The 18,329-nt window shown below is 46.6% G+C and overlaps 1 protein-coding gene and 1 pseudogene across 4 annotated transcripts; both read right to left on the bottom strand.

The window, feature by feature from the left end:
* Positions 1–6,301: 6,301 nt before the first annotated feature.
* Positions 6,302–10,969, bottom strand: LOC101757310 (annotated as a pseudogene).
* A 144-nt stretch (positions 10,970–11,113) lies between these two features.
* LOC101757713 (putative 4-hydroxy-4-methyl-2-oxoglutarate aldolase 2) lies at positions 11,114–13,872 on the bottom strand. 4 transcript variants are annotated; one of them, XM_022826910.1, is made up of 4 exons: positions 13,732–13,872; positions 13,262–13,360; positions 12,110–12,254; positions 11,114–11,788 (listed from the first exon to the last, which is right to left on the bottom strand). In XM_022826910.1, the coding sequence occupies exon 4, from the start codon at positions 11,779–11,781 to the stop codon at positions 11,275–11,277; it is 507 nt and encodes a 168-aa protein (XP_022682645.1). In that variant the 5' UTR covers positions 11,782–11,788; positions 12,110–12,254; positions 13,262–13,360; positions 13,732–13,872; the 3' UTR covers positions 11,114–11,274. The 4 variants fall into 4 exon arrangements, with proteins under 4 accessions (XP_022682645.1, XP_022682646.1, XP_004968239.1 ...); XM_022826911.1 differs by having other exon boundaries at positions 12,135–12,254; XM_004968182.2 differs by having other exon boundaries at positions 12,172–12,254.
* Positions 13,873–18,329: the final 4,457 nt, after the last annotated feature.

Raw genomic sequence — 18,329 nt, 5'->3', positions numbered from 1 at the left:
GACGAGGTTGAACAATTGCCGATGGATGCAGTGATGCTACCAGAGATCCCTGTATTCGCACGAGACAAGTTGGGTGTCTTGGTCTATTTATGATAAATGATTGATTAGATAATTCGAGGTTTTTCGGTTGTGTCCATATTTCATATGTGAATATTTATGCTAAAGGCTAACCGGAGATGTTGTGTTGTGGTGTGTGTAAAACATATCTTCTGTGTTGTGTCTCTTGACTTGTGACGTGCAGGTGTAGGATGTGACATTGCCATCGACGGCATGAGGTGAAGGTCAAGCGAAAGATTCATGCCGATGTACTATGGTTGTGAAGGGTGGACACGAGTAGGCTTGGACCGAGAGACTCTAGGAGTTCGGACGGAGTTATGGGTGATCCACATGGTGCACAGAAGAGCAAAAGTACACGGACGGGATGGAGACGGCGTCGGTCGAGTCAAACATGACGGAGGCGAGTCGAGTAGGCAGCCCGGGAGCCGGGAGCGAAAGACTTGAAGGCGTGAAGGCTTGGCGGAGACCGGACACGTGTCGACATTGGTAAGTCACGTCGTGTGCGGCGTGCAAGAGGGTTTGACCTCAAAACCGGGGTGAGTCATGCTTGCGGGGTGTGCAAGAGGGTTTGACCGGTTTGACCTCAAAACCGGGGGACGAGTCCGGTGCGGCTAGACAACGTCGAGTCGAAGGATGCGTGGCATCATCGCGAAGCTTGCCTCGAGGTGAAGCGAAGTCGTGAAAGTATCGGGTCCGTCCGATGTATCGATAAAAAGTTGGACGTTTTTACCCCTATGGGGTATTTGGATTGTATGCTTAATGTAAGGGTATTTTGGACATTTGCGAAATATCTATATATATGAGGAGTGGGCTGTTAGGGCAGCCACATCTCAGAGATTGTTAGGTGGTGGGCTTCTCATTTGTGTTTGAGAGCCTTTGGGAGATGAGAGAGGGAGAGAGATGAGAGATCTTTGATTTGATCTTTTTACCATCTTAGCTTTGATTGTGCTTAAGAGTGGCTTGTAACCAAATATGGTGGAGTAATCCAAAGATCAATTTCGTGCCATCTTGTTCCATCCTCTTTGAATCTGAAATTTATCTTTTTGGTATTTTCGAAGGTATTTTTTGAGTTTTTTCATTCTTCGCGTTTGGCTGCGAAATTCGTGAGATTTGTTGGGGACTTTTGTTGTTGCTCACAATTGAAGTATTTCCCGCCTCCAATCCCTCTCAGACTTGGCTCGATTTGGTTTTCACCAAAACTCTCTTTCTCTTATGTTCTTGGCCAAGCATATGAAATTCATGATGAAGTCTTTATTTTCTTGGATAGATCTTTTGGACAAAGATTCACCATGTATATGTGAAGATACAGCTGAAGTTTCGTTCGTTTTGAATCCTGTTTGACTCAATTTCAAGTTCTTGAACTCTTTGCGCCCCTCTCCGAATACTTTGAATCTGGTAATCAATTCTTGGACTTGTTGAAGTGAGCATTTGGGAATAGCCTTGGTATGTTGTTATGAGCTTACGGTTCAAATTTTGTGAGGTTTGGAGGTCGTTTGATTAAGTTTTGGATTTTTCCAACTTCTTCACGCATGCTGTTTTTGGAGTTGTGAAAATTCGAGAGATTTTTACGGATTCATCGGAGAATTTTTCGGAAACTATGTAGATGCGAATTCTCCGAAGATTTGTGCGGATTCTCCGAAAGTTAAAATACTGATACGCATGGCTGTCAAATTAAATTGAAGTGGGCAATTGTACGCGTCGCACTTACTGTCGAGTTAAATAGCACGCTGCCTAGCAGGGAATCCACTGCATTGGCGTTGTTTAATAATGATTTTCTACATTCTCACATAATCTTTAGACAAGATAGCAAACAATTTCTATTGAATTAGTATCTCGTTATTTTACAGTAATTACATGGCTTAATTTATACTTAGAACAAAGAAAATTTATGAACTGCATGTGTTAACAACAAATACTATTATAGTGAAGAACGAGTGGTTCAAAAACTTTCAATTTCAGATATCCTCATGAAGTTGATGCATATTTACCCATCATGATTACACAATATTTCTATTTTCCCGCATGTGTTAACAACAAATACTATTATAGCGAAGAACGAGCGGTTCAAAAACTCCAATTTCAGACGGAATTGATGCGTATTTACCCACGACAACGTTTCTATTTTCCCGAGACTCTCCGACCTCCTCTTCTTCCTCGCGCCTCACGGAGAAAAGACCATGAGGCCGAACCAGCTGCAGGAGGGCGCCGCCGTCGGCTATAGACGGTGCTGGAGCAACCCCACCGGCCCGCTACCCCCAAAATAGACTCCGACCGCCGAGGTTGCGCCGCCCCTGCCCCCTGACCCCGTCGACCATGCCTGCAGGGCTGCGCCGCCCATGCGGCTTGCGGCGGCGCCGGGCTGCACAGGGGCGCGCCGCCCCTGCCCCCTGCAGCGATAGGCCCCAACGGAGGCCCCCTGCCGAGCCGCCCTTGTCCCCTGCGGCCTGCGGCGAGGTCAGGCTGGGCCGCCCCTGCCCCCTGTCCCCCAGGCGCGGCCCCCTGCAGCGCCGTGGCCCGCGGGGCTCCTGCCGGCGTCAAGAGGAAGAGTAGGAGGAGGACTGGAGGCTGCCGGTGGCTGGGATCACTAGAGCGCCGTATCTCCAGCGGCCGCAGGACATGGGATGGATGGAGTGGAAGGGGACGGAAGCCAGATACGCCTGAGCACGGCGGCGCTCCGGTGAGCCGCGGCGGGAGGAGGACCCCCAATGGGTGGACTGTATTTGAGATACCGTCCAACCCTGGTTGCCTACCTGCCGTCCGATGCGGCATTGGCGGTCCAGATCGGCTCAATCGCGTACGGGGAGGCCAAAGGCGCTCTGCCTCGTCAGAGTCGACGCCGGCGGCCGTGGCGCGGTGCTCCGCTGGCTTCGTGATTCTTCTTCGCTGCCTGGATCGGTGTCAGGCCGGGCGTCTGCAAAACAGACTGGTGAGTGGCACTTTGGAGTTGGTGATCGTCATCGTCGACTCGTCATGCTCAGATGCTCGCCGGCGGCCACCGGTCTTTACGTGCTTCGCCTCTGCCGGTCTGGCCGCAGACTGTTCGTGCAGACGACAATCCCAAAGGTTGCGGATAAGCTTCTTCGAATCGATCTTTCCCAGCTGCTCCTGAAATGCGTCGACAGATTGTTTCGTCTTGCAGCTGCGTGTATTGTTTTGCCGGCGGTTCACGCGCAGTTCGTCGTCGTCCGCAAGGCAAGCGCTAGCAGAGGAAGGGGGAAAAGATGAGAGACCGACACGTGGGACCATTCATAAAAAGTAAAATAAATTATTCACGACAAGTTCTCATGTTTCTGAATCTGGAGTATTGCAATCAGCCAAACACGTAAAATAACTTCATATTTTTGCGGAGTTGGTAAAGTGGAGCTGCAAAAGGATGGAGTTGGTAGAGTGGAGCTGTGTTTTTTGAGTGGAGTGTTGCTAAACATCCCTTTAGTTAGGAGGGATGGATCCATTCTAATTTTTTATTTGGTTGGAGGGGTTGAGAGGGATCAGATAGATGCTATTTTAAGGGCACGTATAACAGTTTAGACAGCGGTTGTCTATTTGATTTGCCATGTCAGATTCAAACAGCTAAAAAGACAGCTTGTATAGTGAGCTTGTACAGTGAGCTGTCTATTTAGCTGTCTGCAAGCTATTTAAATGATTCACAGAAACGGTGATCAAATATACACTTGATCTTTGTAGCCATTTCGGTACTCAATTGGTAGAATGCATGATATTAAATTAAATCGCATAAAATCTTTAAAAAACATAAATATAATATATATTTATATCAATCGGTACTCCAAATACAACAATGAAAAATAGATTGTTAGATTTTTGAGAAAACATAAATGTTTAGGTAGTTAACTCAAATGATTTTTTCGTTACAACCTCCAGTTGGCAAAAGGGAAATAATACTACCTAATTGTTTCTGAAATGACATATCTATATCCTATTCCCATGGTAAAAATTGTTTCACGTTAACTAATGGATACTACAACAACTTAATAAGGGACAATTCTGTTACATATATAAGCAGAAAATTAGCATCACCAGCCAAGACATATATAACCAGAAAATCAGCATCACCAACCAAGAACCATTCCAGAATCCACATGCTTCCACTAATGTTACAAAGAACCAACAGTAACAATTATTAACACTCAAGAACCAACAGTAAAAATGAAGTGGACATTAATTTTGTAAGTTAAAGGCGTATACAGGACAACAGGAGAATAATTAGACAATCTGAACTTCTGTAACTCAACTGAACTGTAAACAACTCTCAAGAAGAAATTGACCAAACACAGTACATTTTGGTTCTTAGTACAAAATTTTAGATGTACACTATATTAGAAATATCCTTTAGATGTACACCATATTAGAAATATCCCACACTTTTAGAAGTTAATGGAGCAGATAACTATCTCTGCACAAGACTACATGCTTTCAGTCAGTTCAAATAAGAATTAGCAGATCACATATTAGATTCATACTGACAAGTTCATTCATAGCTAGGGAAATATTATTACCAGTCTATCACCAAGACAACCAACACAATTATAAGCTACTACCAAAAAATTTATCCAGTAACTATGAAATAGTTCATTCATAACTACTGCATGCTTTTAGTTAGTTCCAGCAGGTTCTCTTGGTTCATAATGAAAAAGTAAATTAGCATCCATATGCTCTAGCAGGTTCAAAAATAATTTGCTCTCATGTGTTTGCTGACAATCGATGCCACAATGTGGTTGGATTCTGAAATTAGACCAAGGCAGTAGTATTGCTAGAGACTCAGGCACAGATCGAGATTCTGAAATCAGCTAGCATCACGTCAAATTGCAAGAACAGACAGGAACCAAGAACAGTCAGCGGATGGGAGGTGGGATCGATGTGAGAGTGAGACTACTACTTCCCCAATCACTTCGGTTGAGGATCTCAGCTCAGTCTGCTACCACGTAGGAGGAGGAGGAGACGGCGAAGTAGGAGCCTCCTCCCCCAGCGGAGGACAAGGATCCGAGCGGGCTGTGTCTCGGCGGGCCATGCGGCGCCGACCGGGTCCCGCATACCGCCGCGCCAGTGGAGCAGCATCCGTTGGCGGAGGAGGAGCCGCCGTGGTAGCCCGCCATGGGATGGGAGGCCGGCCGGTCGACGGTTGTGCGGGGATAGGGATGACTGCTGACGAGGGATCTGGCGCGAAAGGGAAAAGCGCGCGTGCGGCGCTGAGCGCATCGGATCCCCGCCGCCGGCAACGAACGGCAACGACTCCTACAACGCGCCCCAGGAGCCGTCGCCTCGCGTGGGAGCACGAGCTCGTGCTGTCGAACGAGACGCTGGCGAGGGTTGAACGAGGCGCCACGGAGGATGGGTTTGCTTGCGTGGCGGAAAAAAAGATGGCAGCCGTCTATGGATTGTACGTGCCCTAATGGTGTTAGCAGCAGCCACCGGTGGACCCCACATGTCATCCATGGAGCCCGCATGTCATCCACCTACTACCCGAGCCTTATCTCTTTCATCAAGCGGAGGCCTGCCTCCTGTCTCGCCATCCACTGCCGCCTCTGTTCCTCCGCCTCCACCAACCTCACCGCCGGCCCCTGCTCCGCCGCCACCTGTCGGCCCAAGCGCTGGCGACCGGCACCCCCCTACTCCGCCGCCTCCGCTCGGCCCCAGCGCCGGCGGCCGCCCTGCTCCGCCACCTCCCCTCGGCCCCAGCACCGGCGACCGGCGGCCTCCCGCGGCCTCCTGCCCGCTCAGCCCCAGCGCCGACGGCCACCCTGCTCCGCCGCCTTCCCTCGGCCCCAGCGCCGGCGGCCTCCGCGGCCCCGCCTTCGGCCCAGCACCGGTGGGTGGAGCCCGAGCTCGCCCCGGCCAGCCGGCAGAGGTCCCCTGGGTGAAGCCGGAGCTTGCCGGCGGCCTCCCCGCGACCTCCTCTGCGCTCGATTTGGTGACGGAGGAAACGACGGAAACGACAGAGACGAAGTGGGTTGGTCCGTACCAATCCGGAGGAATGCAACCAAATATTCCCTCCTGGTTTATCCCAAACCAAAAGCTGGTCTATCTGAGTCTAACGCATTCAACCCACTCCATCTGGGACTGAGATGATACTGAAATTAAGTTAAATTAAATTTAGGAAGTTAAATTTGCAATTTGCGAGTTTAGAGACTGACATCCGGAGCTAAGTTTAAAGGTTTAAATCTGAAGTTGCAATGCAACTTCAGGGATCAGGATGACACAACGAGACAGTTTTTGAGGACCGCTGGACTTTACTCATGCGTATATATTTAAAAAAAAACAGAATGCACCATTACAGGTCCATACTTAGAACACAAGAGGACAGGAACGCCCGGTTCTTATGCACACACACATTGATGGAAGAGGTGCCAACCGTCAGCATTTTATCTCAACGATGTAAGTCCCTGTTCTTCTGTGCGAGCTGGGCAAGGTTGCCACCCAAAACGGCGCAGCGCATGCTCCCGCCACCATCAACTCGCTGAGTAAAACATTGTCCACGAAGATCTTCAGTCTCACAACAGGGCCGGCAAAAATCTGCTGCCGTCCGCAGATTTTGAAGACTGTCTGGGAGGGAACGAAGGTCACCATTCAGAATTAGAGCAGAGTTACCATCACAGACTTGGGCAGTGGCCAATGGCAGGAAGCCATGTTGCCTTCAGTCCTGTTCTGCCGGCCAACAGATAACGAAAAACATTTCAATTTGTCTGTTCAAGATGAAACCTCTGTGGGGGGGGGGGGGGGGGGGGGGGGGGGTTCACTGTTGTTTCGTTCCCTGGATGCATCCTTGGTGAGAGACTATGCAGATCCAGTGGGCCTCTAAGTTGAGACCTCAGAGCCTTCCCCTTACTCTGCAAAATATGCAAACACAACCGATCATGAAGATCATGTGTACGATGGAGCAAACCACAGGGATCAACACAATAATCTGGGTTGTCTGGAGCAACATAGTAACCAATGGAGCCATTATTCCAATCATGATATGTAAGTTCAGATTTTGCAGAGCATTGCTTGTATTTTGACTCATACATCTTACTGAATTCTATACAAAATCGTGTCATACAGACAACATGTAAAACTCTGGGTCTAATCTTTTTTATTTGACACGTTTTCTAAATGTCCTTTATACTTATATATATCTTGTGTAAACAAATAATATAAGAATATAAAGGAAAGAATGATAGAGCTGAAGCATGTTCATTCATCAGTTCAGTGACCACCTGCAGGCATCTTGCCCATTTTCAAGCCGACGTATTTACTGTTTTCGAAAATCACTTCATAATTGTTGCTACTCCATGTTCCACCAGTAGAGTTCAGGCAAACTTTAGATACGAATCTCTAATAGCACGCATCTTGATAGCTGCATCCCGCATCAGTATCCTCTCTCTAGGTTGTTTCTTCGAGCAGGATACTCCAAGATCAATGGCAGAAACCAAGCAATTCTGAATTCCACTTCTCGTAGTGTTGTTATGGGCATCGATGTGCATCCATATTGTCGGATCAACTATCTCCCATATTCTCTCTGGAAGAGCGTTCTCCGAAAACTTGTGCAAAACAAATGAACCACTGAACATGTCATCCACTGGACTCCTTCCACCCATATTCTCTCTGGAAGAGCGTTCTCCGAAAACTTGTGCAAAACAAATGAACCACTGAACATGTCATCCACTGGACTCCTTCCAGTAAACATCTCGAGCAGCAATATGCCGAGGCTGAAAACATCACCTTGACTTGAGACAGAAGATCCTTCACCATACTCTACAAATGCACAACAAAAAAATCAGCATGCCATGTTTCTATAAGAATTAGGAATGTGAACAAATGGTCAAATACCAAAATCAACCATTTCAATTACCTGGGGCAACATAACCAATGGAGCCTTTCACTCCAAATGTGCTATTTAAATTACGCAGGGTTTTACTAACACTTTCTGGAAGGATTCTTGATATACCGAAGTCTCCAACTCGGGCACTCATGTCTAATGCAAGAAGGATGTTGCTTGGCTTGATATCACAATGAATTATAGGTGGTTGACAGTAATTATGGAGATAGTCCAAAGCATCCATGATATCAACGGCAATGTGTAGCCTTTGTTCTAGGCTAAGAGTATTTGTCCGAGTGTGCATGTCAGACTCTAGGTGAAGCCAACCATTTAGGCTACCATTTGGCATGAACTCAAAAACCAGTGCCTTGAACTCCATCCCTTGGTGATTGATGCTTGAGCAGCAGGTGATGATCTTTATTAGACCACGATGACGCACCCTTCTTAGTGCCTCACATTCAGCCACAAAACTTCTAGTAGACCTAGATTGTTGTATGTTAAACACCTTTACAGCTACAATAGTGTCTTGATCATGTAAAGTACATTTATAAACCGCACCGTAGCTTCCTTGTCCAAGCAAATTGGCCTCTGAAAATCCATTGGTCCCATTTGACAATGCATGATAAGAAATTTTCTCATATTGTTCCTCAGTTGTAGGTGTGTGCTGACTTTCATGCTTTTTTCTGAGCTTCTTGTGGATTAACCAAATCAAAGCAACTAAAACCAAGAACATAGATGCACTTATTGATGTTAGGGTAACCATAAGGGATTTTGACAGTTTCCTTTTAATCGTGTGAACAGGCACGGAGCAGGGAGCTAAATGAAGTTGAGGTATTCCACCACAAAGCTCATTGTTTCCATAAATTAACACGGAATTGCATTTGCAAAGACACCCCCTTTTGGTACATCACCATGCAGATCATTGAAGGATATATCCAATTTATTCAACGACGTCAAATTCTGTAAACACGAAGGTATCATACCTGACAAGTTGTTGTGATCAAGATATAACTGTTTCGGCACCAATACTACAAAGGGCATCAGGAATATTGCCAGACAGCTTATTCATTGTCAGGTCCAGTAGATAAAGACCTTTTACATTTTTCAGAGATTGGGGTATGCCTCCCTCAAATGAGTTCTGGTCCAGCATCAACCATTCCAATGATATACAATTTCCAATACTATCAGGCATGTTGCCAGACAACTGGTTACCTGATAGTAACAGTATGCTAAGGTATGCCAAGCCTCCAACTTCAGTAGGAAGTGACCCAGACAACGAATTGTATGCTAAGTCCAAGTAGTAGGAAAGTGCAGGAAGTTTCAATACCTCTCTGGGAATCGAACCATTGAGTCCGTTTTTTGAGAGGTCAAAGACATACAGATTCTTTAAGTTCCCCAAGCTTGCTGGAATTGGGCCCTCCAAATTTTCCTAGTGAGGAAGGTACGATGCCTGACAAGCCAGTGTTGTAGAGTCTTAACTCGCTTAAGTTTTCTAGCTTACCAATGCTATCTGGAATTTGTCCAGATACAAAGCAATTCCCTATGTCCAGTATTTCTAGACCAACCAAATTGCCGATGTTTGGTGGAATAACCCCAGAAATCCTACTTCCTCCCAAATAAAGAGATTGGAGACTTGCCGACAGGTTTGTGATTGAACCGGGCAGCTTTCCAGTAAAAGAGTTGTTACTAAGAACCAGATACTGAAGCTGGCTGCAGTTTCTCAGGAACGTGATGAACTCCCATCCCTGCCTGTCATCTGCTTCCAGCTTGTTGACGTCCAAGCACAGGTGAGTGAGGCTTTGCAACCTCCCCAAACCAGGAGGCACATATCCACTGAAGCTATTCACATCGAGGAGAAGCCATGTGAGAGTAGCAGAGAGGTTGGAGACTGAAGGCGGGATGGTCCCACTGAACCAGTTGTCAGAATAGTGAAGAATTTCGATGGCAGGGAATCTATCGCCGATATCAGCAGGGATGGTTCCTGACAGCATGTTCCAGCCTACCTGAAACGCCTTCAGCAAGGACAGATTGTACAGGGAGTTTGGAAGCACACCGGAAAACTCGTTGCAGAATAGCCCAAGGGACATCAGGCCCGCCATGCTTCCGAGCTCAGGTGGGATGGAACCCTCAAGCTTGTTTCTACTGAGATCAAGTAAGAGGAGAGATGACATGTTGGCTATTGATCCCGCTATAGTCCGCGTCAAGAAGCTGTTGTTTGGTAACGACAATTCCTTGAGGCTCGTGAGCTTGTGGCCAAGCTCGGCAGGGATACGCCCATGGAGATGGTTGCTGCGGATCCTCAAGTTGAGTAAGCTGGCACAGGAGCTCAGGTTGGCAGGCAGCTCTCCAGTGAGCGTGTTGTAGCTCAGGTCAAGCCGCTGCAGGCGAGCTAGGCGGCCGATGCTTGAAGGGATGCTCCCATGGAACCAGTTGGAGCTCAGGTTCAGGGCTCGGAGGAAGCTGAGGTTCCCGATGGCCGGAGAGAGGGTGCCGGCGAGGCCGTAGGAGGGCAGGGTCAGCGCCACCACTCGCCGGTGCTTTCGTCCACAGCTGACCCCTTCCAAGCCGCAGATGCCGCCGACACCGCTGCCGTTCCACGAAGGAAGCGGGTCGTCGTCTCCGCTGCCGATCGCCGCCGCCTTGAACGCCAGCAGCGCAGCCACGTCGTCATCGGCTTCTCCGACCGCCAGGGCCGATATGAAGGCGAAGGCCGATAGCAGCAGCAACAGCAGCAGCGTTGAGCGTATTGCCATGCTGGTTGCTTCAGTTTTCAGGGTGTCTTCAGTGTTCACAGTGTGTAGTGTCTCTGTGCATGCACATGCATACTGCCATTGTAGTTTGTTGCGCTGCATTCTTGAGCCGGGAATACGAATGCTGTAGTGGAGCTTGATGGCTGCCCAAGTGGAAAGCTCTGGGAATCGAGAATTTGGATACCTTTTGATCTGCACATGTAGCGTGCGAATAAGACATGCACGACTCACCAGTACTATTATTGCTTTGTGCACCACACTCATCCTTTTCTTTTTCTGTCCTTGTGACAAGGAACACCTGGATTCCATTGCAGGCACGGAATTTTCTTCCTACCAAATCGTTGGCCAAAGAAACCAAGCCCAGTTTGTGGTCTGCCAAAATTCAATTACAAATTCACTCCTAGTCCTAGACATGAAAGTGGCCGTGCTGGGAAAAAAAATGAAAGCAGGGGAACAAGAACAAAGTTCAAAAATACATCGAAGCGAAAAAAACTTAGTAACTATGGAAGCATGAATTATTCACAGTAGTCATGCGATTCAACAGAAATACTAGTTACGAAAAGTTCAGACGATATATAACACCAAGATGACAAGAGACATGCCCTACTTTTAAGCTCTCAATTCATATACATGCATTAAAGGTATGGAACGGGTCTACACGGTCAATTCCGACGTTGAGAGAAGGATGCCATCAGAATCAGCATAGAGCCACTCACCGTCGCATATTCTGGTTCCTGCAAAAGTAACAGGGACATGCTTCTCGCCCACACCTTTCTTGTTCGACTTCATTGGGTGCGAGTTTAGAGCCCGGACACCAACGTCGCAGCCATTGATCTCATCGACATCCCTGATGCAGCCATTGATCACAATGCCAGCCCACCCATTGTTCTGTGCTAGCTGGGCGAGGTTGCCGCCCAAAACAGCACACCGCATGCTCCCACCAGCATCGACCACCAGGACCCTTTCGTGACCTTTCTCCTCGAGGAACTCACGCAGCAGAACATTGTCCTCGAAGATCTTCAGTGTTACAACAGGGCCAGCAAAAATCTGCCGCCTTCCGTAGATACGGAAGATTGGTTGGAGGGCACGAAGATCGCCATTCAGAATTAAACCAGCATTAGCATCACATGCTTCGGCGGTGGCCAATGGCAAGGAAGCCATGTTCTGCCTGCCATTAGAAGATGGAAAAATATTGAAATTTCATTTAACAAGCATCAGGGATTTCCTCCATGATTGGAAGTTTCAAAAATGCTATGTAGCACAAGAAGAAAATCATTTTTTATTATTACTCCAACAAATATTCTCGATTTAAAGAAATATAAGGTTGGGTCTTCCATGAAAAAATGTAATCAATAGCCAAAATAGCCTCAGCTGTGAAACACAAACATATTGATCTCTTTAGCTGAAGAAAAACAACTGACAAAAAGTTCCAGCAAGTTGTGTATGAAATTTTGCTACAATGTTATATGGAACATAGGCATCAATTTACCACCACTTAGGCTCTGTATCTTCACCTAGCTCAGATTTGCATGAAGAGTTGGATTGATGTACCTTCAGCTCCAAAACCCCAAATGAGACATTCACCTCAGCCCAAAAGCCTAAAGCTTATAGAACTTCAGTAGACTAGTAGATTCCTAGCAGGATGCAGCAATGTGAACTAGCGATATGAGTACATTAAAAACACCACATATTGCAGTGAGAACTGGAGGAAAAAAAATCGCAATACTGCAGCCTTCAAGCAATGAACTACTAAGTCCAACAAAAGGAAATGGTTTTAGCTGGAAGCAGATATTGTGTAGACTGAGATGTGTGCATTTTTAATCATCCTCTAACTGGAAAAATAAAGCATATAATAGGTTGCTGGACCATCAACGGACATTCTATCAAGTGGATCGAGCAGGACTAACATTAAATATTGTCCTCCAGCTACATGGTGTTATTTTGTTAGATAGCTTCATGGCAAATATAAAAGCCTGGACAGAAAAAAAAGTTGGACACGAAAATGATACAGTAGCAATTCAATCTGCTTGAAGAACTGGCATCTATTACTAGATGAAAGGATAGTAATTCTGTCAGTAGCTTTTCTTTCCAACATAGAAACAGCTTGGGTGCAAAGGGTGTGCAAGAGGAAGAACATGCACAATCAATCAAGAAAATGGCAAGAATGAAAACAAACAGAATCCATAACCTGTTAATACTGTGAAACTATGCAACATTTTTTTAGGGAAACCAGTACATGCTTTCAGAAAATAATGGCACTAGCATACTCATATCTGCCCACTTTATGATTCTGCATTAAGGAAAAGAACTGGAATTTTTTTTCTCATCCATATGGTCATATAGCTTAATGTGACTAACAAAATGGTTAGCAAGAAAATATTTTTCCTAAGAAATTGTAGACCGCTCCAGAAAATGTAGAATGTAATTTAAGAATCAAACATATGTAATCTGGGTATATGACTGCCATACAATCAAGAAGAAAAACCTACAGGTCAGCAAGTCAATTGATTAGGAGTATGAAAAGCTTGGGGTCAGTGGTGAAATCTTGCTAATGAGTTGAAGCAATCAAACCATACATCTCAGTCGTCAGAGCAATGTACAAAATAATTGAAGGGGGACAGAAGAGTAGGTATCAGATTACCTGTAATTAGCCTCAAGACCCCAGATTACAACCAAATTCGCAGAAAGGTTGCCCAATCCACAATCGATCTGTAGCCGGCGATGGTTTGGGGGGCAGATTCTGCATCAATTTGAAAAGATGATATGCAAAAGTAGTGAAAATGGATTAACAACAAAATAGCCGTCCAAGCAGGGGATCGATTGTGAATTTGGGGCTGTGATGGGGGAAGAGGATTGGGGCAAAGTCAAGTCTTGAGGAGGGCACAATCTGGGCCTCCACAAGCAAGTTGTTGGATGAAGCGGCCGGCCGGGCACAACCGCCGCCGAAGCTTGAGCTTGTTAGCTAGGCCACGAAGTCGCTCGGTGGAGCGGGCGTGCACGCCTCTGCGGGGGCCGTCGGCGGAAGCAAGTGGCGGCCGGCATGGATTGGGGAGATGCAGAATAGGAAGATTTGAGGAAGATCAATGGGGAGAGCAGGCGTCATGGGCAAACCTCTGCGACGCCTCGATCGACCGCTCGCTCGGCTGGCGTCGTCGGCGCTAGCTGCTGGACTATGAGCGGTGGCGGTGACACTGGGGCTGGTGGGCGGTGGCCGCTGTTTTTCTTTCCCAGTTTGCGCCGGGCGGATTTTCAGAAAATTGCAAAACGCAAAAAGGCATATAAGTACATCTTTGAACTTTATCAGGAATCCTTATAATTTCTATTTTCAGCCGGGCAACTAAAGCTTTTTCTGGTGTGCATATTCTTTTTTTCCAAAATATATACTGGGAGCAATGCATTTTTATCAGTCAGGTTAGCACAAGGTTGGTTAACAAGCAGCTCGGTTTCCTGCGTACCTGAACTACAATTCATGAAGACAAAAGCTTTTTTTTTTTCCCTTAGATTTGTTTGCTGTGCATACCGCACACGGACAGCGCCACGTCAATCTTGATCTCAAAGAAATTCGAGCTTAGCCGGTGGAATGGGAAAAAACTTGTAACTTTGAAAAACAATCAATCCCACGTGGGGCTCCCTTTTATAGTGACCCGTGAGCTATTTTATATTCTGAAAATATCCTTTATCACCTACTATATTTATAGGATATGCCGATCATAAAGGTTGAATTCTCCTATGCAGTCACTCATTGGAGTAACGTGTACAAATTGAATTCTCCTATGCAGTCACTCATTGGAGTAACGTGTACAAATTGAATTCTCCTATGCAGTCACGCTTCTCACTCCTTCATGTAGTCACGCTTGTCACGCCTTCATGTAGTCACGCTTGTCACGCCTTCATGTAGTCACGTTTCTCACGCCATCATCTTCTTTTAACCTCGAGACTTTTTCTCTGCAGCAGATCGAGTTTTAAGCTTCGAACCGCCACCCTCGAGCTGGGCGAAGCCCTTACCCTCGTGCCTTCTTCCTTGGCCCATGAGAGGTGCTTAACCTTGTGGCGCCTGGTTCAATTCCAATCCGAGTAAAAAGTAGAGTTGAAAGCTCGGTGCTCAAGACTAGCTTCGAACACTTGAGGGTAAGTTAGATTGTAGCTCAATAGCTGTCAGCTTCGAAGTATCAAAATAGCAAAGAGTGTGCGAGGTTAGGTGAGTTCATTTTGTTAGTCCAGAGTTAACAAGGTTAAGGAGTTTCGAATTTTGACTAAGAAGTTGCGAGGTTAAGCTATTCTTGCCTACTAATGGCACTCGAAGTTGTGTAGTTTTTGGGCGATCCCCAATAGTGGCCCCTCGTGGGCGAGGGTTGACTTCGACAGGCCGAACCCGTGACAAAGGATCGCTCTACCAAAAAACGTCACCCTCGAGCGTCGGAGAAGAGATGAGCCGACGGTTACTTTTTGCACCTTACGCGTCGACTTTTGATTGGCTGATGCTTTGGCTTCCGTTCGAGGTTAGAGATGCTCGTTCGCACCCGTAACGTGCCTATAAAAGGCAGGGGTGCGAGTCTCCTTGGACTACCCTCGCATCTTCCTGTTACTTTGCGCATTGTCCGCTTTAAGATTCGTGCTTCTTCTGCTGTTCTCCTTGATCTTCAAAGCTTCAAAGGTATTGATGTTATCTATATTTTTCATTCTTGCTTAACTTTTGTTTTATTATGTTGTTTTGATTTTCTGCTCGTATGTTTTTCAGCTGGCTCGGATTATGCAAAAAGCGAGGTTGATGTCTTTCGAAGAATAAGCGGAATAAACGAGGTTACGTGACGACGCTACTGAGGGACAAGGGTTTGGTGAGGTTGGTGAAGTTTTGGTTTCTTCCAATATTGAGAGTGGGGAGGATCTTTCAAATGTAGAGGCTGACCCATCAGAATTAATGGCTAGCAAGGACGATTACCCTCCTACTCTGCGCTTCGGGCGATCATTGGCTTCGCAGAACACTATTGATTTCTATGTGAGCAAAGGATACTTTCCCGAGGGTGTTGCTAGGTCTCCTGGTGATAAGGTTGTGTCGAAACCACAAATTGGCGAGGCTGTGGTATTTAGGGACTTCTTTACCGCTGGCATGCGATTTCCCTGCGAGAAAACATTACCTGTGATCTTGGAAAGATATAATGCCAAGCTTCACCAGCTTACCCCTAACTCTTTCATGGCACTTTCCAAGTTTTACTAGGTGCAACGTCATAGCACTTTCCAAGTTTTACTAGGTGCAACGTACTTTTGGAGGTGTGATCGATGTTGATGGATTTGCGAGGTTGTTTGAGCTTCATGCACAGAAGAAAAGGGTTGAGTTTGATGATGAGGATGGTGTTTTTGAAATGCAATTTGGTTGTTGCACGTTCACGATGCGAAGGAAGAATCAAAGTAGAAAGATTTCCAGAGTTGAGCTTTCTTCAGCACAAAAGAATAGGTGGGACTATGAGTGGCTTAGCTATTGGTTTTATATTAAGATGGATATGTCCGAGACTTCCGGCTATGGTCAGCCATTTTATCCATTTTTTACCTCGTTGTTGCCTTTGGATGTTACAACTGCTCCTCCATTCATAAGGTCAAAAGATATCCGAGAATGCAAAGATGCTTTTGTCCTTGCCTCCTCGTCAATTGCTGGGCGAGATTTAGTTGAGGAATTTTTGGTGGTAGACATTTGGTGCCTATTTGGCCCCTTTCTAGCAGATAGGCACCAAAGGAAATTGTCATGAAGCCTGTACTGTGGTACCCTAGGCTACTCCCTTATCCCATATTTGGATTGAGTTTGCCGGAGGGGGTTAACGCCGGCGTTTTTGTCAACGAGGTTGAAAGGCGGGCCATGGATATTATTGGACCCTATCATGAGAGTGAATACTTGTCTGCTTGTAAGTTTATTACAGATGGTCTCCGAGTAAACCGTGTTCTATTGGAGATGGGTATTGAGGTCGAGCCTCACGCCAAGCCTCGTAAGCCCTCCAAGCAGATGTGCGAGGCTGGCATGACTGGTGTTGGGATACGAGGTAGGCTACACTAGCGCAAATCAAAAATTTCTACCGCGTAAACCAGGAAAACTGTCGTATAAGGATCACGGGATTACCACTCGACGCACTGATGCGGAAGATGTAGATTTGCGTCGATGCAGCGAAGTCAATCCGCGTAGTCGAACGTAGTCGATCACGTCGACATCCCAGCAGCTCGTCCATGTGCAACAAGATCGTGCCGCGGCTCGTCGTCGGCTCGTCGTGGCTCGTCGGCGGCTCGTCCAAGTGCTGCAGGCGCAACACCTCCAAGGTATCCACACGTGCAGGGAGGAAGCGTCGCAAGCCGGACTGCTAGGTCCGCGAGATGCAACAGGGCGAGGGTGTGGGAAGCGCGGCAGATGTGTTTCACCAAAAGGTGTGAACCCTAGGGCGCCCCCACCCCTCTATTTATAGAGGTTCCTAACGGGCCTCTGGGTCCGAGGCCCATTAGTACTTCCAAACCTAATCCAACTCGGATCACATCCGAATTGGGCTTCCAGCCCCTTAAGTGTGTGACCCTATGGGTTCGGATACGTATAGACATGGCCCGAGTACTCCTACTCAGCCCAATAGTCGGTAGCGGCCTCTAGCAAGACGTACCAACTCCTATACGCACACGAAGATCATATCAGACGAACCATCACAACATTATGTACATGCTATTCCCTTTGCCTCATGATATTTGGTCTAGCTCCAAGCCGACCGCTCTTTCTCGATCCTGTGATTCAGAATCCCTTTGTAGGTTAACTCTTAACCGTACGTAGCATGACCATGCATTTTCGGATCCGATCACTCAAGGGGCCCAGAGATATCACTCTCAATCAGAGAGGAGCAAATCCCATCTTGATTGACCATGTCTCATAGCATGCTTCTTGACAAACCTGAAAGCTACCTTTTTAACTACCCTGTCACGGTGTAGCGTTTGATAGCCCCTAAGTAAGTCGATCCATATCTTGAGTACATGCGACAATCTCAGGTCTAAGGACAAAGCGTACATGTCGTGTAAAGAGAGAACTACTTCTCGTGTTGGGTCAGTCCTAGCACATGTCTCCACATGTGCCCACATTATTAGTTTAACATCTTCATGTCCATGACTTGTGAAACATAGTCATCAACTAATACATGTGCTAGTCTAATATTCATGTGTATCCTCACATGAACTCCGACTAGGGACAACTTTAGAATAACCATACAAGTAAAGAGTTTCACATACAATTCACATAATTGCAAATCAATTCACGTAGCCTTTAATGGATATTCAATGAACACAATATACAAATCATGGATACAAATGGAATATCATCATCTCTATGATTGCCTCTAGGGCATACCTCCAACAATTGGCTCACTTGAAATTGGTGGGAATGGTTGCAAATGGAATAAGAAGAAATCTGAGGACTTGGCCTCTAAGCCTGGGAACGAGGTTAGCAAGAAGTCCAAGATCTTCAGCCTCGAGGCTCTTAAAAAGAAGGGCTTGCTCGGCCAAGGCTCTTCTAATGATCAACAGCTACGCATCTTTGGCAAGAAACCCAAGGTTGTTAAGAGCTCTATGCCCGCAACGCTGAAAGGATCTTGATGTCGGCCTAGAGGGGGGGGGGGGGGGAATAGGGGTCACCTGAAAATCGTCGCCCCTTAAAACAAGTTTATCAGAGACTTTCGAATTTTTCCGAAAATACTTCC

The sequence above is a fragment of the Setaria italica genome, chromosome V (genome assembly GCF_000263155.2).
Source record: "Setaria italica strain Yugu1 chromosome V, Setaria_italica_v2.0, whole genome shotgun sequence".
In the NCBI taxonomy this organism is placed as follows: domain Eukaryota; kingdom Viridiplantae; phylum Streptophyta; class Magnoliopsida; order Poales; family Poaceae; genus Setaria; species Setaria italica.
This window is presented reverse-complemented; position numbering and strand designations above follow the sequence as displayed.